The following is a 26,149-nucleotide window of genomic DNA, read 5'->3' on the forward strand; positions in this document are numbered from 1 at the left end:
AATATAGAATCTGTTTTTTTGTTAAAAAGTATTTCAATGATCATATATATTTATCAAGGCATGATGGCTTTAGGAAAGGGGGAAATCCATCATGAGGGAGTTGAGAAGGGAAACACAGGACAGGGAGGTTGGGGTAAGAAATATAAGAAACTGGGGTCAAACAAATGCTCATCAAAGGGTGGCACCCACGGAATTTTCACTGTTTCCCACTTCAAGGAGGTACTGATGATATAGGTGAGTGCCAGGACCCCATCTCTTCTCTTGTATCCTCTTCCCCAATTCTTCCCACCACCATGCATTTTAATGCCTCATGGCTCTCTCCCCCACATGTCTCTTGGACCCATGCTACCTTGCATCCCAGGGTTAATGGGTATAGCCCATATGTCTCTGGCCCTGGGTGCCTGATCTCAGAAGCCATTGCCACTGATATTAATGGACTGAAGATCTGCCACCTGCATGACATTGATGCCACTGTTGGCAAGACGGGCAATACCCTCTGGACAGATGGCCTCCATAGCTACCATATTGGTGGTAATAAGGGCTGAAGAAGTGGCAGCACCACTGCCTTCTGAACCAGCCCCACTGTCCAGGGGCAAAGTGCCCACACTCAGGGCTACGCCTGTGCCTCCCTTCTTATTCTGATGGGTCTTGATATGCTTTGACAGGTGGTCACTCCTCATGAAGCGCTTGGGACACTCAGGGCAGGCAAATTTCTTCTCACCTAAGTGAAAAAAAAAAAAAAAAGAATATAAGAAATGAACATCTCAGGATGTACGGGATACCTTGTCCAATAACTGCTTTCAAACTTTATTAGCCAGACTATTAGGCCAATTTTAGAAGGTGAAAAAAGAAAGAAAAACCTGATGAGTATCTTTTGCTTTTTGGAGGAAGGAAAATAGGTAAGGGTTGGGGAGTAGCAGTTCCTGGCCATATATCTTCTTCACACCACAAACACAAGAAGAAAGTGTGTGTGGCCTTTAATGCCCGGCATAAGTCCCAAGTTTCATTTTTCCTGGACAAGCTTAATTGCCCACCCCTGAACCAAACATCCTGTGGGGAAGGGATACAGTGACTGGTTTAAGCCAATCATGGCCCATTCCTGGAGGTGGGAATAGGATCAATCCTGCCCCAAACCAGGTAACTACGAATAGAGACAGAAGGATTGTTTTCAAAGGAAATTTGGCTTTCTGGTACCAAGGAGGAGAGGAATAGATGAAAAACAAAAAAAGAATGAAGAGCCGAAACCAGTTTGGCTCAGTGGATAGAGTCGTCCGCCTGCGGACTGAAGGGTCCCAGGTTCAATTCCGGTCAAGGGCAGTTCCTGGCCATACCAGTAGGGGGTGTGCAAGAGGCAGCTGATCGACGATTCTCTCTCATCGATGTTTTTAACTCTCTATCCCTCTCTGTAAAAAATCAATAAAATATACTAAAAAAAAAAAAAAGAAGAAGAAGAAGAAGGAGGAGGAGGAGGAGGAAGGGACAGAGAGAGGGAAGGTTGGTATTCAGGAAGGAAGAACTAGAGCAAAAATGAATAGCAGACTGAGACTAAAAAGAGTAATGGGATTCTCCAAAATCCCACTCAACTAATTCCTTCATTGTTTTTAAAAATTTATTTTATTATTTTAAAAATGTGTGGTATTTTATTGATTTCAGAGAGAGGAAGATAGAAACATCAATGAGAGAAACAGAGAGACAGACTACACGCCCTCCACTAGGGATTCGAGAATGCAACCCAGCCCTGTTTCTCAGTGGTTAGAGCATCAACCCCTATTCAGAAGAGTCAACGGTTTGAATCCTGGTCAAGGGCATGTACCTGGGTTTCGGAATCCTCCCCATCCCCAGTCAGGGTGAATGCCAGATGCAATCAGTCAATATGTCTCTCTCAACATTGGTGTTTTTTTTTCCCTCTCTCTCCCTCTCACTCTCTCTGAAAGCAATGGGGAAAAAATATCCTCATAAGAAAAAAAAAAAAAGGAAAGGAAGAAAAAGACGGCAACCCAGGCATGTATTCTAGGTTGTTCTGGGCTATCATTCCCATGTATTCATAATGTAATTTCATTGTTATTAAGGAGCATCAGGCATGTATTCTGAGCCACACCAGCTGGGCATCTTCTCCCGCCCCCCCTCCCTTTAAAATAAATAAATAAATAAATAAATAAATAAATACGGCTGGGACCGGTTTGGCTCAATGGATAGAGCGTCGGCTTGGGGACTGAAGGGTCCCGGGTTCGATTCCGGTCAAGGGCATGTACCTTGGTTGCGGGCATATCCCCGGTAGGGGGTGTGCAAGAGGCAGCTGATCGATGACTCTCTCTCATCGATGTTTCTAGCTCTCTATCTCTCTCCCTTCCTCTCTGTATAAAATCAATAAAATATATTTTAAAAAAAACAAAAACGTATTTTATTGATTTTTTTACAGAGAGGAAGAGAGAGAGAGAGAGTTAGAAACATCAATGAGAGAGAAACATCCTACTGGGAATGTGCCCGAAACCAAGGTACATGCCCTTGACCAGAATAGAACCTGGGATCTTTCAGACCGCAGGCCGACACTCTATCCACTGAGTCAAACCGGTTTCGGCTCCTTCCCTTTTTTTTTTAATTAATATATTTTTATCGATTTCAGTGAGGAAAAGAGAGAAACATCAATGATGAGAAAAAAATCATCGATCAGCCACCTCCTACAGACCCCCAGTGGGGATTGAGCCCACAACCCAGGCATTGCCTCAACCAGAATCAAACCTGGGACCTTTCAGTCCACAGGCCAATGCTCTATCCACTGAGCCAAAATGACCAGGGCTCCTACCTTCTTAAAGGTTTTCCAGATTAACTCCAATTCCATTTATGATCCATACATTTAGTTTCAATCATAAATTGCTCAGTATTTTTAGTTATTTCATAGGTATATTTTGTACCTTTCCATTCTGGTCCATTACTATTTCTTCCTTCTCCAGGCTCCTACTCACCTGTGTGTGTGCGTTTGTGCCTCTGCAGCTCATCCGAACGCGTGAAGCGTTTCCCACAGTATGACCAGGTACACATGAATGGTCTCTCGCCAGTGTGCCAGCGCAAGTGTGCCCGTAGGTGCGAGGTCTTGCCATATACTTTGCCACAGCCTTGAATGTGGCAAATGTGCTGTTTCTTTTTGCCAGGATCCCCAGAGGCCCTGTAAGTGAGAATACAAAGTAGTCATCATTCTAAAGATAAAAATGAAAATACCACAAAGTGTCAACAGCAATTACCTGACCCATTTAAAACTAACCAGAACTTTTTTAAAAAATCTTTAGTATAAAAATATAAATCTTTAGTTGATTCTGGTTCTTAATACCCAAAATTCAAGCTGTAGGTTTCCTCTCTACCAGACATTTGCTCTTTTCTGCTTTCCTGTTCCTTAATTCAATTTTGATGTTTGAAGACATAATCATTCTCACAGTGATTTGTGAAGTCTGTGGGGCTTTTTTTTTTTTTTGCAAGAAGTTAAATCTCAATACAAGCATGGGTTCAATTTCAATCAAGGGCATGTACCTACAAATAATTCAAATTTTGTTTTGATACATTTTTTACTTTTGTGCTTATTTTTATTGGGATAAAACTTTTGATTTTTATTTTATTTTGTATTTTATTGATTTTTTACAGAGAGGGAGAGGGATAGAGAGCTAGAAACATCGACCAGCTGCCTCCTGCACACCCCCTACTGGTGTGTACATGCCCTTGACTAGAATAGAACCTGGAACTTTCACTCCCCAGGCTGTTGATCTATCCACTGAGCCAAACTGGTTTCGGCATTGTTTTTTGTTTTTTTGTTGTTTTTGTTAATTCTCTCCCAAGGATATTTTTTTCATCAATGACTTTTTAGAGATAGTGGAAGGGAGGGGGAGAGACACACAGAGAGAAACATCGATTAGTTGCCTCCTGCACGCATCCTGACCAAAGCTGGGGATTGAGAGCCTGCAACTGAGATACATGCCCTTGATTGAAATTGAAGCCATGACCCTTACGTCCACAGGCTGACACTCTTAACCACTGAGCAAACTAGCTGGATGGGACAGAACTTTAACAGATTTTCTTTTTCAAAGGCATTTAATCAACTATGTAATTTCCTATTCTCTCAAAAGCAGAGACTTTCCCAGTTGGAGTGGCTCAGTTGGTTGAGTGTCATCTCATGAACCAAAAGATCACCAGTTTGATTTGATTCCTGGTCAGAGATCACACCCAGGGTGAGAATGAAGCCTGCAGCCTGGGCATGAGCAAAAGGCATCGGAACCATGTTTCTCTTATGGATGTTTCTCTGTTTCTCTCTATCTCCCGGTCTGTTTCTCTCTCTCCCTGTCTGTTTCTCTCTCTCTCTCTCTTCCTCTCTCTCTCTCTGTCTTTCTCTCTCCTTTCTCCTCTCTTCCTCTCACTCTAAAATCAATAAAACATTTATTTTTAAAAAAAAGTGATTTAAAAGAAAAAAATAGAACTTGAAACTCTCCAGAGATAATACTATGAGAAAATTGTCAGAACTTTGTTTTGCAGGACATGTTAGAGTCCCTGATTGAAGAATTTTCTATCTGGCCGAAACCGGTTTGGCTCAGTGGATAGAGCGTCGGCCTGCGGACTGAGTAGGGGGTGTGCAAGAAGCAGCTGATCGATGTTTCTAACCATCTCTCTCCCTTCCTCTCTGTAAAAAATCAATAAAATATATATACATATTTCTAAAAGTTTTCTATCTGAACTAAGCATTTTTGTTTTTGTTTTGAGGAAATAAATAAAAGGAAAATAAGACTCTAGAAAACTCTTATTCTCACAAGCCATTGTAAAAATACGTTAGTGTAGCTTTTTCATTTCTTTGCAAGGCTGTTTTACAAAGCAACCTTGTTTTTGTTTTTTTAAAAAATATATCTTATTGATTTTGTACAGAGAGGAAGGGAGAGAGATAGCCAGAAACATCGATGACAGAGAGTCATCGATCAGCTGCCTCTTGCACACCCCCTACTGGGGATATGCCCACAACCAAGGCACATGCCCTTGACCGGAATCGAACCCGGGATCCTTCAGTCCCCAAGCCGACGCTCTATCCATTGAACCAAACCGGTCTCAGCACAAAGCAACTTTGTTAAAACCATCTCAATATACCGGTAGACATATGGTAACAATCATTAGACCAGCTGGCTCCATTTGATTTCCTTATCTCTAAGAGAAAGCAGGCACCTATTAAGGCCCAAGGTCTTAAGAGTCAATAAAAGGATCAGAGCTGGAACCAAGATCCTGTAATATGACCAATGCAATGTATTTTGTTATCTCTCATCCCTTTGCAACATTGCCAAGTCTTAAATGTTAAAATAAATAAATAAGCCTCTTCTTACCTCCAAATCCTTTAAATACTCTTAAGACACTGGCTTAGTCAACTTACCTTCCTTCACTGTCTTTACAGTAGGGGCAGGTGCATGCTTCCCGCCGGGTCCTCCGACCAGCTTGTGGTTGGGGATCTGGGCTATTCTCTCCTTCCTCTCCTCCTGCTGTGTCATCATGTATTCCATCACCACCAGCCCCATGGAGGCCAAGCTGAGCTCCATGATCACCTGAAAGTAAAAATAAAGAAAAGGTCAAAGTGGGAAATATGGGAGATCATCACAGTTGCAATCATCTCAGTGACTTTATTTTTTATAGCTCCATTTCTTCAAAGCTTTGAAGTCACATTCACTGATATCACCCATACCTGAAATCTCAAGAATTGTCACTGAAAATACAAAGAGCCACCTTGGTTGGCATTGCTAAATGGTTAGAGCATTGGCCCTCACACCAGAAGGTCTCATGTTTGATTCCTGGCCCTGGTTGGGATATGTGTGGGAGGCAACCAATCAACATTTCTTTCTCCCTACCATCCTCTCTTCCTCTTTCCACTCTAAAAATCAATGGAAAAAATATCCTTGGGTGAGGATTAACAAACAAACAAAAAAATACAAAGAACCAATTACATTTATGAAAGCATAGTCAATCTCATGCAATTTTAAAAATGCAAATCTATACTGGACTTTTGTAAAATTTCACCAGACTACAAGAAGTTAAAACTTTAGTAATGCATAGCATCAGCAAAGGAATGGGGAAATAGGCATTTTTATATATAGGTAGTGACACATAGAACAACCTTTTTTTTTAAATTTTTTTTAAAAATATATTTTTATTGATTTTTTACAGAAAGGAAGGGAGAGAGATAGGGAGCTGGAAACGCCAATGAGAGAGAAACATCGACCAGCTGCCTCTTGCACACCCCCTACTGGGGACGTGCCCGCAACCAATGCACATGCCCCTGACCGGAATCGAACCTGGGACCTTTCAGTCCACAGACCGACGCTCTACCACTGAGCCAAACCGGTTTCGGCTAGAACAACCTTTTTGAAGGCCAACTTGGCAATATTAAAATTTTAAATGCACACCATCCAAGTAATTCCACTTTGAACCAGCAATGTCCTATGGTATACAAATATATGACAACAGTATTTTGTGTAACAGGAAAAAACTGGAAACAATCAAAATGTACACCATTGAGGCACTAAATAAATTATAACCTTATGCAATGGACATTCATTAAAAGAATGAGATAAAGATATATATTGTTACAGAAATATGTCCAACAAATCTCTTATTCATTCCAAGTTAAACTACTATGGAAGCAACCAAATAGAACTGATTAAAAATAAGACTTTAAGGTATTCCAAACTAGAAATCAAACAAAACGTAAGAGGGAAAACTTCCTAAAATGAGCAGAAAATTGTGCAGAATATTCAGCAGGGAATAGTACCTACCTAGTATACATTACTACAGGCCCGGTGCGCAAAATTTGTACATGGGGAGGGGGACAAGGTGTGTGTCCCTCAGCTCAGCCTGCACCCTCTCCAATCTGGAACCCTTCAAGGGATGTCTGACTGCCCCCCTCATAATCCAGGACTTCTGGCTCCCAACTACTTGCCTGCCTGCCAACCTGATCACCCCTAACTACTCCTCTACTAGCCTGATCAATGCCTAACTGCTCCCCTGCCAGCCTGGTTGCCCCCAACTGCTCTGGTCACCCCTAACTGCCCTCCCTTGCTGGCCTGATTTCCCCAACTGCCCTTCCCTGCAGGCCATCTTGTGGCGGCCAAATTGTGTCCATATGGGGGCAGCATCTTTGACCACATTGGGGCAGCTATCTTGTGTTAGAGTGATAGTCAATTTGCATATTACTATTTTATTAGGATAAGTTTTGACACAATGAAGAGAGGGAAGAACTAGCTATACCCTCAGGAAAGTTTGTATCCTTTTCAGAATGGTAGAAAATATAAAGCATACATACATTCTATTATGTCTTTTGATGTTATTTGCTTTTAAAGATAAAAAGTGAATGAAGTCACTAATTTTTGTTCTCAATAAATTAAAATAGATAATTACAAAGCTCTAGGCCAGTGTTTTTCTTTTTTCTTTTTTTTTCTTTTTTTTTTTTTTTACAGGACTACAGGCTTTATTAGAGGATAAGGACCCTGCCGGGCTGCCCCGAAGGGGGAGTAGCACAGGTGCAGGAGTGAACGTGCCTTTTGAGGGCAGCAATGGGAAGGGATGGGGCTTAGGGCACTCAGCAGGTGCTGATTGGTGGTTTCATATAAGGCACATGGTTAGTCACTTAGGTACTTAGGAATCGGGGACTTAGGGTATTTGGCAGGTGCAGATTGGTGGTTCAATGTACAGTCTATATAAGGTGCCTGGTTAGGTGTTCAGGAATGTCCAGGCCGCAGGTGCAGATTATTTCATACTCCATCCATCAGTTGGGGGAAAGGAGGATCTATCGCGTTAGATAACTAACTTGCTCAATTTCGCTTCTGTGATTGCTTTGTGCAAACTGGTTCCTCATTCCAGACTCAAAATGTGATATTCTGCCACTATAAGCAGATATGGCAAACTGTTTGGGGCTGCGAGATTTGGAGTGCTGAATTGCCCACTGGTATGCTGCTTAGGCCAGTGTTTTTCAAACTTGTGAAACCTGAAACCCAGCCCGGCCGGCATGGTTGAGCATCAACCTATGAAACAGGTGGTCACCATTCGATTCCCAGTCAAGGCATATGCCCATGTTGCAGGCTCAATCCCCAGTGTGGGGCATGAAGGAGGCAGCTGATCAAGAGTCTCATCATTGATGTTTCTATCTCTTTCTCCCTCTCCCTTCCTCTTTGAAATCAATAAAAATATATCTAAAAATTAATCAAACAAACAAACAAACAAATAAACAAAAAACAAACAAAACTGCAATCAAAAGTAAAAAATAGCTGAAACCAGTTTGGCTCAGTGGATAGAGCGTCTGCGTGTAGACTGAAAGGTCCCAGGTTCGATTCTAGTCAAGAGCATGTACCTTGGTTGCAGTCACATCCCCAGCAGGGGGTGTGCAGGAGGCAGCTGATCGATGTTTCTCTCTCATAGATGTTTCTAGCTTTTTATCCCTCTCTTTTCCTCTTTGTAAAAAATCAATAAAATATATTTTTAAAAATAATATTGAATATAAACTGTAATTTAATTTAAAACAAACAAACAAGAAAAACTATGGTACAGATAAATCATTTTCTTGATCTATTTTCCAAACTAACCTAAGAGATGCAATTCATTAACCCCCAAAGTTTTCCCTTGTCCAAATCAACTGGAAAGAGGCAAACCTTTCTCCATTTTATTGAAACATAAGAATGTTAACTCAGGACAGGGCATAATTAAGAAAGAGAAACAAAGAAATACTTAAGAGATATTAGGAGAGAAACTTATAGTGGCATAGGTAAACACCTAAACTGCTGCCTCGCACAACAATTTCAAAACTACAACTAAAAGACAAAATAAACATCGTCCAGGAAATTCTACAACTAGAAGGGAAGAGAAAAGCACACAGACTCAGAGGAGCTACAGAAGGCAGAGGTACTGAGACACTCCCACGGAGAGGGCAGGCAGCTGAGAATTCAGCTGGCTTTCTTAAGCGGGAGGCAGACAAAAGTTCCCAACTGCGCTGAACTCCAGTTCCAGACAAGGCTCTGGGGACCCAGACTCATTCAGGGAGAAACTGGACTGTCTGGCAGTGGGCAAAACTCGAGGGTGGCTTTCTCTCAAGTGGTGCGTGCAGCAATTACCGCGGGACACTAAAGCCCGGGGGCCTATTAGGGTAGGGCTGAAAGGAAACCAATGCTGTCTGCTCTGCCCCGAGACTCCGCCCCATCCCAGCTGAGAACAGAGGCTTTTGTAAGTCTTGTCTCATAAGGTTGTCTCCAGCACAGAAGTCCTCCCAGCATTGACACAGCTGATCCTCACAGCCAATTGGCCTGGAGATCAATTCCTCCCAATGATACCAACAACAATCAAGGCTTAACTACAATAAGACTGTGCACATAGCCCACAAAGGGGTGCACCAAAAGGGTCCAACTCAGGAAACTGGGGAGGCTGAGCCACTGGGCCCTAATGGAGACCTACCACACAAAGCCACTCTATTAACTCAGGGAAGTAGCCAAAATGCAGAGACAAAGAAACAAATCACAAATGAAAGAAATGGAGGAAAGCAAACTACTGGATATAGAGTTCAAAACAATGGTTATAAGGTTTTTCAAGAATTTTCTAGAAAAGGCCAACAAATTTAGTGAGAGCCACTCCAATCTGGGATCCCTCTCACAATCCAGGACTGCTGGCTCCCAACCGCTTGCCTGTCTGTCAGCCTGATCATCCCCTAACCCAGGGGTCCTCAAACTTTTTAAAGTGGGGGCCAGATCATGGTCCCTCAGAGAGCTGGAGGGCCGGACTATATGAACTACTAATTCCTACTGTAACACCTTGGCTGCGCTCACTGCCCGAAAAACCTGGCGGGCAGGATCAGACTCCCCTGGGGGCTGCATGTGGCCCGCGGGCTGTAGTTTGAAGACCCCTGCTAACCACTCCCCTGCCAGTCTGATCAACGCCTTACTGCTCCCCTGCCAGCACAATTGCCCCCAAATGCACTCCCCTGCTGGTCTGGTCGCCCCATACTGCCCTCCCCTGAAGACCTGGTTGCCCACAACTACCCTCCCCTGCTGGCCATCTTTGACCACATGGGGGCAGCCATCTTGTACAAGGGCGAGGTCAATTTGCATATCCTTTATTAAATAGAATAATACTTTGTAATTTCTCCATTTTGGTTATTACAATAAAAAAATTTTAAACTTAAGCACAAGCTGAAACCTGTTTGGCTCAGTGGATAGAGCATCGGCCTGTGGACTGAAGGGTCCCCTGTTCGATTCCGGTCAAGGGCATGTACCTTGGTTGCGGGCACATCCCCAGCAGCTGATCGATGACTCTCATCAATGTTTCTAACTATCTCTCTCCCTTCCTCTTTGTAAAAAAATCAACAAAAAATATATAAATAAATAATGTGTGGCTCAGTTGGTTGAGCATTGTTCCTGGGACCAAGAAGTCACTGGTTTGCTTCCCAGTCAGGGCACATGGGCTGATTGTGGGCACGATCCCTAGTAGGGAAGTGCAGGAGACAGTTGATCAATATTTCTCTCTCACATCGATGTGTGTATCTCTCTCTCCCTCTCCCTTCCTCTCTCTTTCTTCCTCTATAATTAAATTTTTTTTTTTATTTTAGAAAGGAATTTTTTTCAATTTAAGACTTAAGTCCATTAGTTATCAGAATGTTTTCAGGAATAAGTCAAAGAACCATCAGTAATTAAGTCTAGACATGTGCTTTTATTAAAGTGCTTTTATTAAGACAGCTCTGGGAGGGGGGGGGGAAGACGGCTCTGACTGGACATTTGACTAAAGTTTAATTACCACTACACCAAGATGCTTCTGAATAAGCTAGAGATAAGAATATCCATTGTCTGGGATGACAGGACAATTGCCATTTCTAGGGCTCAAGGGTGTCATTTAATTAATTTCAAAATGGGAAATGCTTGCCAGCAACAGCCATCTTTGCTTTCTGTGGTCTTTTATGTATGAGTAATTAAAACAAGGAGATAAGCAATTACCAGTCACTAAGAATGATTTACCTTTAAAAAACATGTTCAAACACACTGTAAATTTCAACAATTTTCCTTGTGCAATCCTAAGCAGCAATAATTCCTGTTTCAAGTGTCAACCCTTGAGATCTATTTTAAGCATCTTACTTTACAAATATTCAAGATTTAAATAATATAAAAGCAGCTGGATCAGCTACAACAGTATTATCTTTTATTTATTTATTTATTTATTTATTTATTTATTTATTTATTTTAGCTACAACAGTATTAATGATCTTGCTCCACTAGGTTCAGAAATTTGGAAATATAAGAAAACTAATCAAATAGAAATGTAATTGTGACAAAAACGTAGTATGAAAATGTGACTTTTAAAAAATATATTTATTGATTTCAGAAGTTAAGGTGAAGGAGAGTCAGAAACATCAATAATGAGCCAAGACCGGTTTGGCTCAATGGATAGAGCGTCGGCTTGGGGACTGAAGGGTCCCAGGTTCGATTCCCGTCAAGGGCATGTACCTTTGTTGCGGGCATATCCCCAGTGGGGGGTGTGCAAGAGGCAGCTGACCGATGATTCTCTCTCATCGATGTTTCTAACTCTCTATCTCTCTCCCTTCCTCTCTGTACAAAATCAATAAAATATACTTAAAAAAAAAAAAAAAAGAAACATCAATAATGAGAATCATTGACCAGCTGCCTCCTGCACTCCCCACACTGGGGATCAAACCCACAACCAGGGCATATGCCCTGACTGGGAATGGATCATGACCTCCTGATTCACTGGCTGAAGCTCAAACCACTGGGCCACACCAGCTGGGCTAAAAATGTGAATTTAAAATATATGTATTTGTTTATGGAAACTAAACACTAAGTTTAAAAAAAAATTATTATATTTCCTCAAAAAATTAAAAACAGCCTTAGCCGGTTTGGCTCAGTGGATAGAGCATTTGGGCTGGGGACTGAAGAAGCCTGGGTTAGATTCTGGTCAAGGGCACATGCCCAGGTTATGGGCTCAACCCAAACTAGGGGGTGTGCAGGAAGGATGCAGCCAATCAATGATTCTCTCTCATCATTGATGTTTCTATCTCTCTCTCCCTTTCCCTGCCTCTCTAAAATCAATAAAAGTATATAAAATTTTTATTTATTTATTTTTTAATATATTTTATTGATTTTTGTACAGAGAGGAAGGGAGAGAGATAGAGAGTTAGAAACATCAATGAGAGAGAGTCATTGATCAGCTGCCTCTTGCACACCCCCTACTGGGGATATGCCCGCAACCAAGGTACATGCCCTTGAACGGAATCGAACCCGGGGCCCTTCAGTCCCCAAGCCGATGCTCTATCCATTGAGCCAAACTGGTCCCGGCAAAAGTATATAAAATTTTTAAATTAAAATTAAAAACAGAATTGGCATAAGATCCAGCAATCCTGCCCTAGCTGGGTCGGCTCACTAGATAGAGAGAGCATCAGCCTGGAGACGGAAGGGTCCCAGGTTCGATTCCAGTCAAAGGCATGTACCTTGGTTGCGGCACATCCCCAGTGGGGGGTGTGTAGGAGGCAGCTGATCAGAGCTTCTCTCTCATCAATATTTCTAACTCTCTATCCCTCCCCCTTCCTCCCTATAAAACATCAATAAAATTATATATATATTTTTAAAAAGATGCAGCAATCCTATTTCTGGTTATACTACTACTAGAGGCCCGGTGCACAAAATTTGTGCATGGGGTGGGGGTGGGAATATGTCCCTCGGCCCAGCCTGCACCCTCTCCAATCTGGGACATCCCTCTCACAATCCAGGACTGCTGGCTCCCAACCGCTCACCTGCCTGCCTGCCTGATCACCCCCTAACTGCTCCCCTGATGGCCTGGTTGCCCCCAACTGCCCTCCCCTGCAGACCTGATCACCCTAACTGGTCCCTCCTAACTGCCCTCCCCTGCCGGCCATCTTGTGGCAGCCATCTTGTGTCCACATAGGGGTGGCCATCTTTTGTGTTGGAGTGATGGTCAATTTGCATATTATCTCTTTATTATATAGGCTATCCAAAATAACTGAAAGCGGTATCTCAAGGAGATATATTCACACCTAGGTTCACAGCAGCACTACCCATAATAAACAAGAGATTCTAGAAACAGCCCAAATGCAGACAGATGGGTAAAGAAAATTTTATAAAGGCATACATGGAATAGTATTCAGCCTAGAAAAGGAAGAAAATCCTATCACATACTTTAATATGTATGAACTTTGAGGACATTACACTTAGTTGAATAAGCCAGTCACAATATTCCATGATTCTACTTAGATGACACATCTACAGTAGTCAAATCCATACAAACAGAAAGTAGAGTAATAGTTGCAAAAGCTGAGAGGAAAATGAGGACTTTAATGGGTATAGCATTTTCATTTTTTGTTTTATTTTGTAACTCCTTACTTGAGGATATTTTTTCCATTGATTTTTAAAGAGAGGAAGGGAGGGGTAGAGACAGAGAGAAACATTGATGTGAGAGAGATATCAACTGGCTGCCTTCCACATGCATCCTGACTAGGGCCAGGAATCCAGCCTGCAACAGAGGTATAATATGTGCCCTTGATTGGAATTGAACCCGAGACCCTTCAGTTGGCGGTTGACACTCTAACCACTGAATAAAACTGGTCAGGGAGCATTTCAGTTTTGTAAGATAAAAAAGTTCTGGAAATCAATTGCATAACAATGTGAATGCATATTATTTACTATGAAACTGTACACTTGAAATGGTTACAAAGGTAAGTTTTATGTTATGTGTTTTTCACAATTAAAAATTATTATTTAGCCCAGCTGGTGTGGCTGTGATTGAGCATCGACCTATAAACCAGGTTGGATTCTGGTCAGGGCACATGACTAGGTTGCAGACTTGATCCCCAATGCAGGGTGTGCAGAAGATAGCCAATCAATGATTCTCTCTCATCATTAATGTTTCTATCTTTTTCTCCCTCTCCCTTCCTCTCTGAATCAATAAAAATATTGTTTAAGCCCTAGCTGTTTTGGCTCAGTGGATAGAGCATCAGCCTGTAGACTGAAGAGTCCCAGGTTCAATTCTGGTAAAGGGCACATACCTAGGTTGCGTGCCTGATCCCCAGTAGGGAATGTGCAGGAAGCAGCCAATTAATGGTTCTCTCTCATCATTAATGTTTCTCTCTTTCCCTCTGCCTTCCTCTCTGAAATCAATATATATATTTTTTAAGTAATCCCATATAATAAAACCCTAATATGCAAATCGACTGAATGGTAGAACAACCAGTGAAACAATCACTCATTATGACACGCACTGACCACTAGGGGGCAGACACTCAGTGCAGGAGTTGCCCCCTGGTGGTCAGTGTGCTCCCAAAGCAGAAGCGCTGCTCAGCTGACACACCCTTCCAGGCAGTCTGCCAGCCAGGTGGTAGCCACTCCCTCAGTAGTCCTGCAGATCCAACCTCTAGAGCAGAGGTTCCCAAACTTGTTTGTGCCGTAGACCCCTTGCCATGTTTTTCGGTTTTAGATAGACCCCCTACTTACCTGATATTGATTTTTTTTGTAAATTTCTAACTGTAGTGAAGTTTAGTGTTAAAAACTTGAAATAAAAACACATGTTAAGTTTTATACATTTATTTATTGAATTTAAATTAAAACTACTCAAAATAAAATTTTGTATCTGTTATATAAAATATACGTAACATAAAATTTAATAAAAAATAATGTACCTACTTTTCTCCGGCATTCTCAAACAAAATAACACTGATTCACTATAATTTGTATGATAAACTACCAGTTTATATTTTTTAAAATATTTTCTCAGCACTTTCCTATTCAAGATTCAGGAAACGAATGAACGTATTTTTCTCACATTCATATTTATAGAGTGACGAATTGAACAAGTCGGTGCAAGTTCGCGAAGCTTTGAGACAAAAATTGGCAAGAATGTTTACTGCGCGTATGCTTGTAACAAGATGATACTGGTATATCATTATGTGCAGGTTTTTATCCTACAACTTACACAATTTTATAAACATATATAATAAATTTTTTACTTCATAGGTACTTTTATAAATAATTTATATGTTTTTATATTATAAGATAATATGATGTAAGTAAATAGGTACTATCAGTGTATGTTGAGATCCACTATCGTGGACCCCCATTTTCATTTCATGGACCCCCAAATTTTTTTTCCGCTGACGTAGACCCCTTGCAGGTTGTCATAGACCCCTGGGGGTCGATATAGACCACTTTGGGAATCACTGCTCTAGAGAATCAGCCAGGTACCGACAGATCAGTGCCACTGGCCTCCTGGAAGTTGGCCTACAGCTGCTTCCCCTCCCTAGACACTCTGTAAGGAAGAAAAAAATATAAAAGCATCTACCAGGTGGCTCCCGACAATCTGCATGAATGTCGCATGACCAATCTGGATCCCAGGCCAGCAAGAGCATCTTACCACTTGCCTGGAGGGCCGATTGCATCCCGCCCTCCCCCAAAACCCCCTTGGGACCTCACCTGTGAATGAATTTGTGCACCAGGCCTCTAGTAATTTAATAACTAAATTTTTTCATTTTAAATAACCTCCCCCCTCAATATGTAAATGCTAGAGATTTAACAGAATATACCATTAAGTAAATTGAAATATTTATGTAATTTTCTTCCCTCTTTCCCATTCATCTGCTTTTACAACCATGAGCCAAAATTTTAAGTAAAAGCATAAACAGTTAAAAAAGAAAATTAAAGACCCTGGCCAGTTTGGCTTAGTGGATAGAGTGTAGGCCTACAGACTGGAGGGTCCCAGGTTCAATTCCAATCAAGGGCACATTGCTCGGGTTGCAGGCTCAATCCCCAGTAGGGAGCATGCAGGTGGCAGCCAATCAATGATTCCCATCACTGATGTGATGTTTCTCTCTCTCTGAAATAAATATGTATATATGTATATGTGTGTGTGTGTGTGTTTGTGTGTGTGTGTGTGTGTGTGTGTGTGTGTGTATATATATATATATATATATATATATATATATATATATATATATATATAATTTTTTTTTTTTTCAAAGAAAACCAAACCAAAGAAAATTCTTCATAATATGGGAAAATTTCCAAATAGGTTTCAGGGTTATGAGCTTTTTACTTTTCCTTTTTTAACATATTTTTATTTATGCCCCACACTGGGGATCGAGACTGCAATCCAGACATGTGCCCCTGATCAGAATCGAACCTGGGACCCTTCACTCTGGCCAATGTTCTATCCACTGAGCCATACCAGCTAGGGCATGGGCTTTTTACTTTTGCCTTCTTTAAGACAAATGGTCTGTATAAAATTAATACTCTTTCTTTCATGAGTGCAAGAAACTGCCAAAAAATTCTAAGCAGAGTACTTTCAGATACATCACTAGTAACCATATAGAACCTGGACAAAACTGGGCCCTACATAGGCTTTCTTTTTTCTTTTTTTAAAAAATATATTTTATAGATTTCAGAGAGGAATGGAGAGGGAGAGAAACATCAATGTGAGAGAGTCATTGATTGGCTGCCTCCTGCACAGTCCCTACCAGGTATCAGCCTGCAACCAGGGCATGTTCCCTGATTAGGAATCAAAAGGTGGTGACCTGCTGGTTCATATGTCAACACTCAACCACTGAACAGGGTTCTACATAGAAGACTTTAAAAGTGTTGTTAAATCATATCCACAACAGAAATAAAGGGGGGAAGGAAGGTCCTGAGATGGAAGTTATAGAAAATATGAAAAAACAATAAATGGAGAGCAATAAGGACATCAGATTTGCTATAAAAATGTTTCAAACATATGAGAAAAAAAATAAGAACTGTAAAAAACCTTCCTAATTGTCAAAAGGGAGGGTTTATACATAACCACACTCCCAATATGACTGATTAATTATGTCTTTAATTTCTCTTTTGCCATCTTGTTCCTCTCTTCATTATCATTGATTATACTTTACTTAGAGATTAAATAAATTCAAATTAACTCATCTGGTTAAAACAAATTCTGGTTCATAACAAAAGTTTACAAAGAAGTTGTTGATTAACCATCCCTTTTCACCTTTTTCCCCCAATTATCTGTCTTAGGCTACAATTGCCAGTAACGCCTTAAAACTGAATTAGGGGAGCAATGGAAAGATATGTACACATATAATACCTTAATAAACAACAAAAACACAAAAACAAACAAACAAAACTGAATTGGGAGGGTGGGGGGTAGAGGGTGTCAAGTCCATTCTACTAGATAGAAGTGGATTGGAGTAGACAGGATCTTGATTTGAAGTAAAAAAAAAAAAATGTGTTTCTAAATTTTGTCAGTGGCTTTTGGAAGTCGTTAAATCTTTCTACATCTTAGGTTAAGTCTGAATAAGGGTACTGGAAGGGATAAAGGTTTCCAGATCTAGCAACTATCAGTTTAACTGCTATTACCATGGCTAGTCTGGTTTAATTTTATTAGGTTTGCAAAGAGCTATAACTTTTGAGCGATCAAAACAGGGTCAATTCAATGAAGAACATATTGAATAATTTTAAAAGACCCATCTCAATAGCATTTAACCTTAGGTTATTAGCAACATTTGCTTGCCTATGAAAACCATTTAAAATAATTTTCCAGAGATGTAAACACTCACTTAATTCTCTCATCTCTCAAAGGGCAAATCTTTGTCGTGACCTAGTTATATTTTAACTTCTTCCTTCAAATTGTTAAATATCTTTTTATTTTGGACATAGATACATCACGAGAAGGAGGATTCCGTGTAAATTAGATAGGCACATCCAAACTTGCTGAACAAGTAATACTGCCTAGTTTCATAAACCATTCAGTTTTAAAAACATTAGACCAAAAGTACAAATTCAAATTATAAACTCAAATTTGCAACCAACTCTGCAAAATACTTTCTACATAAATTTTTCAGGTCTTTTAAGGAGAACAATTCTAAAAAAACTAGGGTAATCCTAACAATATAGTCATAGTTGAGCAAGTAACTGTTAAAATAATCCTTCTACACAACAGGACCTGTATGTCAAATGCTAGAGAAATGAATAATATTATTGTGACACACCTTCTGCAAGAAATATGAAAAATATGCTTGTTTTTCAATTAAATAAAATTTTCAACTATTATGTAGTTTACGGACACACAAAACAAAAAATTATTTACAAAAAACATTACTTATATAAAACTTTTCTATAGATATTCATCTTACATCTTAAACCATTTTCAAACCCAACAAAACAATTAGAAGCACAAAATGATGAGAGCTAAATTATTAGTGGTAACATTTACATACTACTTTACAAAGTGGAACAATTAAAAGAAAAGGGAGCTATGAGAACTGAACAGATACTAAAGTTTTCTCAAACACTAGACACTCTTGTGCTCTTGTTATTTAATTAAGAACTAAAATGGCCACATTACACAATGCAATATGATTTAACAATGACGTCATTTACCGAAAGCCACTGGAATGAATAAATAGGAGCAACGGAAAAGGTCTAAAGACTGTCTTCTCAGTCTTTTCAGATCTGAGTTTTAAAGGAGACCTTTTCTACTTAAAATCATTTAAAAAGTACTAACATCACCTTAAGAAACAAATATAATATTTGATAAAGCAAGCAAATGATGCAGAAACATTTGACATATTTGATAAAGTATTATTTTAAAACAGGAAATTCTCTTGTATGACCTTTTCACTAGTACAATTCTCAACACATTTAAATCATCCAAATCTACTTATCACTAATGTTCAAATGCACTAGGTTAAAATACAAGTTTTTAACAAATTAGGTCTCAGCAATCTGACCCCAAGTTTAGTGACACTGTTGGCAAACCAACTCTAGTATCACGTTCAACTTAACTTCTAAGAGAAGACATTTTCCTGACCCCGATAAAACCGAACAGATGTGAATTTTTTTAGTTCCTGAAATTTGCTTCTTGAGTGAATTATAGACATCAAGGAAGTATGTTCTATTCTCCTGCCAAAACCCTGCACTCTTTATTAGGCCGAACTCCCACGAAGTCACCCAAACTCAGTCTTTGAAAGCCAGCCCCCACTCAACCTGGGTTAACAGTTTTCAGGTCTCAGCAGTTATTGGGGAAAAAACCCTAAAGCTTTAAAGTGAAAAAACAAAAACAAAAACAAGATCTATGAGTGTGACTACAAAATGAGAGGAAAGGGTGTTGGGGGGGAAAAAAGAAAAAGCTGCTAACTTTAAAAATAAAACAAAAACTAAGCCCATCAATCATTTCACTGTCTGGAAACTAAACTTAGTTTACTGGGTGGTCCCTTCCTCACTACCACTCACCAGGGGCAGGGCCAGGAAAAACACAGGAATACAAAGGTGCTGGTTTGTTTCTAAGTTTGTGCCTTTGCCTGTGTATTCAGCAAATAGAAGTAAACAAGAATAGAAGTCAACAGGAGAGCTTAGAAATTTTTAAAGATTCTTTTACTTTTTAATAATAAATGTAAACAAACCAAGTGAACACCATGGAAGCTTTAGTCTTTCACAACTATGTTATCTATCTACCTATTCTATTCTACTACATTATACTGCCAACAGGTTGAGTTTTTCTAGTAAAATAATTATATACCAGAAAAGGTAAAATGAGACACCGCAGCTTCTAGGCAACAGCTGAACAGCACTAAACTTCAAGGAAATAATTTTATTACCTTTCATTAAGAATGAAGTCAGCCCTGACTGGTTTGGCTCAGTGGATAGAGCGTCAGCCTGTGGACTCAAGGGTCCCAGGTTCGATTCTGGTCAAGGGCATGTACCTTGGTTGCGGGCACATTCCCAGTGTGTGGTGTGGGGGGGGTGCATGAGACAGCTAATTGATGTTTCTCTCTCATCGATGTTTCTGACTATCCCTCTCCCTTCCTCTCTAAAAAATCAATAAAGTATTAAAAAAAAAAAAAAATGAAGTCAGATCAACTGAAGAGAAAAAATGTTGCACAAGTATGACTAACCGGAGAGGAGGAAACCATATCTTCAGAAACCACTATTAATGAAGCAAAGAACTTCAATTCTCACAAAATGGCCTTTCAGTGCCTCATCTAATTACTAGTGAATGTCAAGCTGCTGCTACCTTACAGAAAGGCATGAATTTTCTTGAGCTCAGAGACCATCTATAACAGCTAGGTAGCCCTATCCTATGACACATTAAATGGCAGACTTCCCCAGAGCATGATTTAGCATTGAGTGCCTCATAACTACTCCTTAGAGCTTAAGTTATAAACCTTTTAGAAATTGCAGGGATCCAAATTATTATTAATGGGAACAATTCCACAGCTTTGCTTTCCTATGAAGAGCAAACTACTAGATATAACCTGGGAGCGAAGAGAAAACAAACATGCTAATGTAGATTAACCAAAAAGTATCTAATTTTCCAGGCTGTTAGTTTCCAATTTTTATTAAACTTTCCTCATAATTTTTAGTCTATAAAATACTTGCCAGCTCTAGAGCATTAAATTTCAAAGGAGCAAAAGCTACACATTCTTAACAAACTAAAGGATTTTTCTAAAGTCCAGACTTATAACAGGTAATGAAATGCCCTAGGAGAATTAACCACAAGCTCAAGCTCTGGCTATAGTCTCATCACTTAAAAGCGCTTTTTAATATCTCAATGTCCTTACCGAGAAAATAAAGCAATTTACAGATGATTTCTTAGGTCACTTCCAATTGTAACTTTCTAGTCTAAGATCACTAAGAAAATTACTGTCTTGATAAAGCTCAAAACACAGTCCTTGTAAATACACCATAAGAATGTAAAAAAGTTAGGGAACTTGATCCCCCAACCCAGATTTTCCAAACCTTCAGAAGGCAGGAAATATGGCTGGCTGCCTATTTGTTATTCTCACTTATATAAGAACCAATTTAAATGGAATGACATGCTATAATAAAAGTATTTCATACACCTATCTATATTCCAATAGAACTAGTTCAATGGCATTAAATAATTCCCCTTAATTTTTATATATCATGCCAGTATATAAAAACATATTTATATATCATTTTATCATGCTTTAGTAGAGATTTGCAAACTTGTGATGGGATTTAAAATGATACATTCTAAATAGACTGTCAACTTTTTAAATAGTTATGACTTAAATTTCAAATTAACCAATTTGAAATTCACTTAGTTCAAAGTGAATGACTGAATATTGTAGTCAACTGATTCAATACACATTCTAATATATATACCTCTTTCCAAAAGTCTATTTTGCCCTTCAATATTCTCCTTATTCCTAATTCCTCTCAACTCCACCTTCCTACTCCATTCCAGGCCTCACTTCCCTTCTCTCCCCTTCTTCCTCAACCATACACTATTTTCATAGCAGTCTAAGAAGTGGTTCTCTTATCTAGGGAATATCAGAATCATCTAGGAAGCTTATTAAAAATATACATTAGAGGCAAGGGGAGGTGGATGGACTCTACTTTTAAGGTAACTAGGAGTTAAAAAAAAAAAAAAAATTAAACCAGGGTAGAACATCCTGATTAACTAAAGATTATGCCAAAGCCGGTTTGGCTCAGTGGTAGAACGTCGGCCTGTGGACTGAAAGGTCCCAGGTTCGATTCCGGTCAAGGGCATGTACATTGGTTGCGGGCACATCCCCGGTAGGGGGTGTGCAAGAGGCAGCTGGTCGATGTTTCTCTCTCATCAACATTTCTAGCTATCTCTCTCTCCCTTCCTCTCAGTAAAAAATCAATAAAATATATTTTAAAATAAAAAAAATAAAAAAAATAAAGATTAACCAGAGAACTTATTTTGTAGAAAAAAATCCTTCTGGAACCCATTATGTCACTATCCCCCCTCACTTAGGAGTTACAATTCTTCATGAGAAATATCTGATGATTTAATAACTGACCTATAAATAAGTCGTTTATAATCAATTCTTATCCTACACAAGAGTGGACCCAAAGGCTAAATAAAGCCCTCAAGCTAAGAATGATTTTACATTTTTTACAGGCTTGTAAAAAACAAACCAAAAAAAATATGATTAAGACCATATATAGCCCTTGCCCCAGCTGGTTTGCTCAGTGGATAGAGCCCCCGCCTGTGGACTGAAGGGTCTTGGGTTGATTACAGTCAAGGGCATATGCCCAGGTTGTAGGCTCAATCCCCAGTAGGGGGCGTGCAGGGGCAGCCAATCAGAATTCTCATCATTAATATTTCTCTCCTTCTCCCTTTCTTTCTGAAATCAATAAAAACATTAAAAAAAGAAGACCATATATAGCCCTAAAATAAACACTAAAGACTAGGCCTAAAATAAGTACTATCACACCCTTTACAGAAAATGTTTGCAGATCCTTATTCTGTAGTATTAAAAGCACTGGAGGTACAGATTTCAGGGACATTGCCAGAAGTGCTCCTTTCTCATCAGGTTAACTGGGGGGGAAATTTTCTGTTAAATCAGTTCCAAATAGAATCATTGCTATTCTTCTAACTGACTTGCCTAAATGATTAGCCCTTAAGAAAGTTACTCCCTTCTTTGGAATCAACAGTTTCAGCTGAGATGCTACTTAGCTGTGAATCTAAAGGCAAAAAATTTGAAGCCTTACCTGGGGCATTTGCAATAGTCAAGGGCAGGCTTGGAAGCTGGTGCACCTGGATTCCTGAAGCACCCAAAGCACTGAGGTTAATAGTCTGGAGACCAGGCATGGAGGAGAGTTGAGCAGCATTCACAGTGACCGTGCCCGCAGGGATAGAGGCAGCTGAGGCTATGGGTGTAAGGGTGGTATTGCTGCTGCTGGTCTGCCCCAGGGAAACACCCTGCATCGGGGCCAAGGTGATTGTCTGGGCCTGTGGGTTCTGAACTTGGAGGTTCTGCAGCTGAAGAGTCTGCCAACTGACCTGTCCATTGGGCCCCACTGTTGGTGTCCGGATGATGATGGGGCCAGAGTTTGGAACAGCTTGAAGCTGGAGGTTCTGGAGGGTTTCCTGGGAGATAGCTTGAGTTGTAAAGGTCTGCCCTGACAATGGTGCTGCTTGAAGAGCCTGGAGGGTCTGTCCCCCTTGAACTAATTGAGGCTGGATAAGAATTTGTTGTTGCTGTGACTGTTGGTTTTGTTCTCCCTCTTTTTGCTGACTTGTTTGCAGTGAACCTCCAGATGTCTGGTTCTGCTGGATATTCAGAGTATCAGATCCCTGTAGCCCACTAACCCTCTGGGATGTCTGTCCTTGAGAGTTGGTCCCTGCTGAGCCGCTGGTGGTAAAGTTCATAATTCCCATGTTGCTGGTGGTAGTAGTTGTTGAATAGCTATTGGCATTGGTGAAAAAGGAGCTGGAACTGGCTTGTGATGATACCAAACTGGCAGAACTAATGGCAGTCCCTGAGGTGACGGGCTGTGAGCCACTCTCCTGGGACCCAGAGCTGCTGATCGTGACTGCCTGAGAGCTAGGAGTCAAAGTAGCTGCAGAAACGCTGTTAACAGGTAGCAAGGTGATATTCCCATTCAGGGCCACCGGCACATTGGTCACATACTGAGTCTGTCCCGAGAGGACGTTATTAGCCAGGCCCTGGAGGGGGACAGCCTGCTGGAGTAGATTTGGCATAGCAGCAATGATGTTGCCTCCACTTCCTCGATTTGTGATGATCTGCTGGTTTGCACCTGGTATAATCTGTATTTGACCAGAACCGTCCTGCTGCACTTGGGCCCCAGTGGTAGCAAACTGCAGCTGTTGCCCATCAACGGTCTGGAACTGGGGGATTACTTGATACTGAATATTAGGCATCACACCAGGTAATCCTGTCAGGACTTGCTGGTTCTGTAAGTTGGAGGTGGCAGCCACAACATACTGCCCACCAGAGACGGTACGATTCTTGGAAGACTCACTGCCATTGCTGCCATTGGTACTGCTGCCACTCTGTTCCTTTGAGGTAGGAGTAGCCCCAGAGGAGGAAGAGATGATCTGCCAGCCGTTGGCACCCTGTGAGAGTTGTGTGGCTGTGAGGTCAAGCTCACTGGTGCCCCCTGACTGGCTTGGGCCCTGGGAGTTGTTGCTGTTTTCATTGGGTGATTCAATTCTGCTGCAAGTGGCTGCCAACAGAGCCAAAGGGGATGGCTGGGATTCCTAGCCAAAAAAAATGAGGGAAAGAATTAGTTTAATGACATCCAGTTGCAGCCTAGGGGGCAGTATACAACAGCAAACAGTGCAGAAAACCCAAGAGAAAAAAAAACAACACACACACAAAAAAAAACAGCCTTGGGACTGAAGGGTCCCAGGTTCGGATTCCGGTCAAGGGCACATGCCCAGGTTGCCAGCGTGCAGGAGGCAGTGACCAATGAATCTCATCATTGATGTTTCAACCTCAATCTATCTCTCTTTCTCTCTCTCTCCCCCTTCCTCTCTGAAGTCAACTTAAATATATGTATTTAGCCCTAGCTGGTTTGGCTCAGTGGAGAGTGTCAGCCTGTGAACTGAAAGGTCCCCGGTTCGATTCCAGTCAAGGGCACGTGCCCGGGTTGTGGGCTCCACCCCCAATAGGGGAGATGTAGGAGGCAGCCAATCAATGATTCTCTCTCATCATTGATGTTTCCGTCTCTCCCTCTTCCGTAGTCGCTGGAATCAATAATAAATGTTTAAAAAGTATATACGTATACTTAAAAAAAAACAAACACAAACATATAAAAAAATCTGTTGCTAAAATTCTCATCTTTGGGGAATCATCTCCAAGTCACCTGTCTCTCTGTACTTACTTCCCTAGCTATACAAGTAAAGTGGATAGCCCCTCCCTAAAACTTGTTCTGTGAAAAAAACGCAAAAAAAACCCCATCTAAAACTATACATCCTTTCAACACTTTCCCCACTCTGTCCTGATGGTTCCTTACCTGTCCTCCTCCTCCTCCTCCTCCACTGCTGCTGGTACTGCCTGTGCTGCTGCTTCGAGCCTGAGAAAAGGCACCACCACCATTACCATTGCCATTGCCATTGCCCCCATTATTGCCACCAACTCCTTTCTCAATCTTCACCACGGCTGTCATTTCATCCATGGAGTGATCTTGGTCTAAAAAGAATTAAAAGATAAACAACTTAAAGTTGGGGGAAGGAAAAGGGTAAGATGAGGAAGGGTAGAGGAGGTTATGAGGAAACAGACATGACTAAAAGGTGAAAGGCGCCAGTGAGGGGGGTGGGGGGGAATGGATGGGAGAGAAGGGACAGTTGTAGGACACATAGGACGCGAACTAGGCTCCCTGATGCCAAACTGGGCCTCAGCTCTCCTTGTTACAAACTTAGACTCAGGAAATATTGAAAAGATGCTTTTGGTATAGGAAATGTGAAAGACAGTGTGCATGCTGAAAGAGTTTCAAAATAAAAACTATGGGGCAGGGAAGGGTGGGCTAAGGCAAAAAAACTACATGTGGATGTATAGAAAGCTTGATAAAATTAGGATCAAAGGAGATAAAGAATGAGAAAATTTCAAATATTAAGACGTTAACAAAAGGGAAGAAGGGGGGAAAAGAAGAGATAAAAAGTGTGAGTGGGGAAACATTTGTGAATTCTGGTTAAGGGACTAAAGGGGTCCAGGGATTAGAAATCTGGAGGCTTCCGGGCGGACCGAGGGCGGACCCTAGAGGGAAAGGGCGGTTTCGGGGTGAGGGGCGTGGAAAGGGCGGGGCGGTAGGGGGGGAGGGGGAACCTACGGGAGGGGGGGAGGGCCCTGGGGCAGGCGGTGACCAGAAGGCGGACCGGGGAGGCGGTTGGCCCGGGCGGGGCCTGCACTGCTGGGCCACCCCCGCAGCTCCAGCCCCCGACGGGAGGAGCCTCAGGCAGGCGGCCGAGTTGTGGGGGGTAAGGCCCGTCCCCCCGCGGCCGGGGCGGGCAGGGGGCGGGCGAGGCCACTCTGCCCCCTCCCCCGGGGCGGGTGGCCCATCCCCCTCCTCCTCGGAGGCCCCGCCACTGCCCCTTCTCCCTCCCTTCCCTCCGCCCCGGGCGGGACCAAGGCCGCCGCCGCCGCCTCCCGCCCGCCCCCCCTCACGGCGGGGACCGCCCGGTCGGCCCTCGCGCGCGCCCCCTCATTCCCTACCACCCCTAAGCTTTGAGTGGACTCATCCTTACCGCTCATGGTGGCAGCTGAGGGACGAGCTCAAGGGGGTCCTGTCCGGGGGGGTTGGGGGGGGCCGGGAAAAACGCGGACGCTGACGAGGCAAGCGAACCCGGACCGGACAGGGAGGGGGGGGTAAGG

General features: G+C 41.6%; 1 protein-coding gene across 1 annotated transcript; it reads right to left on the reverse strand.

Moving 5' to 3' along the window:
* Positions 1-165: 165 nt before the first annotated feature.
* Positions 166-26,147, reverse strand: SP1 (Sp1 transcription factor). Its single transcript, XM_084876625.1, has 6 exons — positions 26,023-26,147; positions 24,795-24,970; positions 22,524-24,036; positions 5,393-5,561; positions 2,964-3,163; positions 166-721 (listed from the first exon to the last, which is right to left on the reverse strand). Exons 1-6 carry the CDS (start codon positions 26,027-26,029, stop codon positions 408-410), a joined length of 2,379 nt encoding a protein of 792 aa, XP_084732751.1. The 5' UTR covers positions 26,030-26,147; the 3' UTR covers positions 166-407.
* Positions 26,148-26,149: the final 2 nt, after the last annotated feature.

This window comes from Pipistrellus hanaki (assembly GCF_964339955.1).
Source record: "Pipistrellus hanaki genome assembly, chromosome: 3".
NCBI lineage: Eukaryota > Metazoa > Chordata > Mammalia > Chiroptera > Vespertilionidae > Pipistrellus > Pipistrellus hanaki.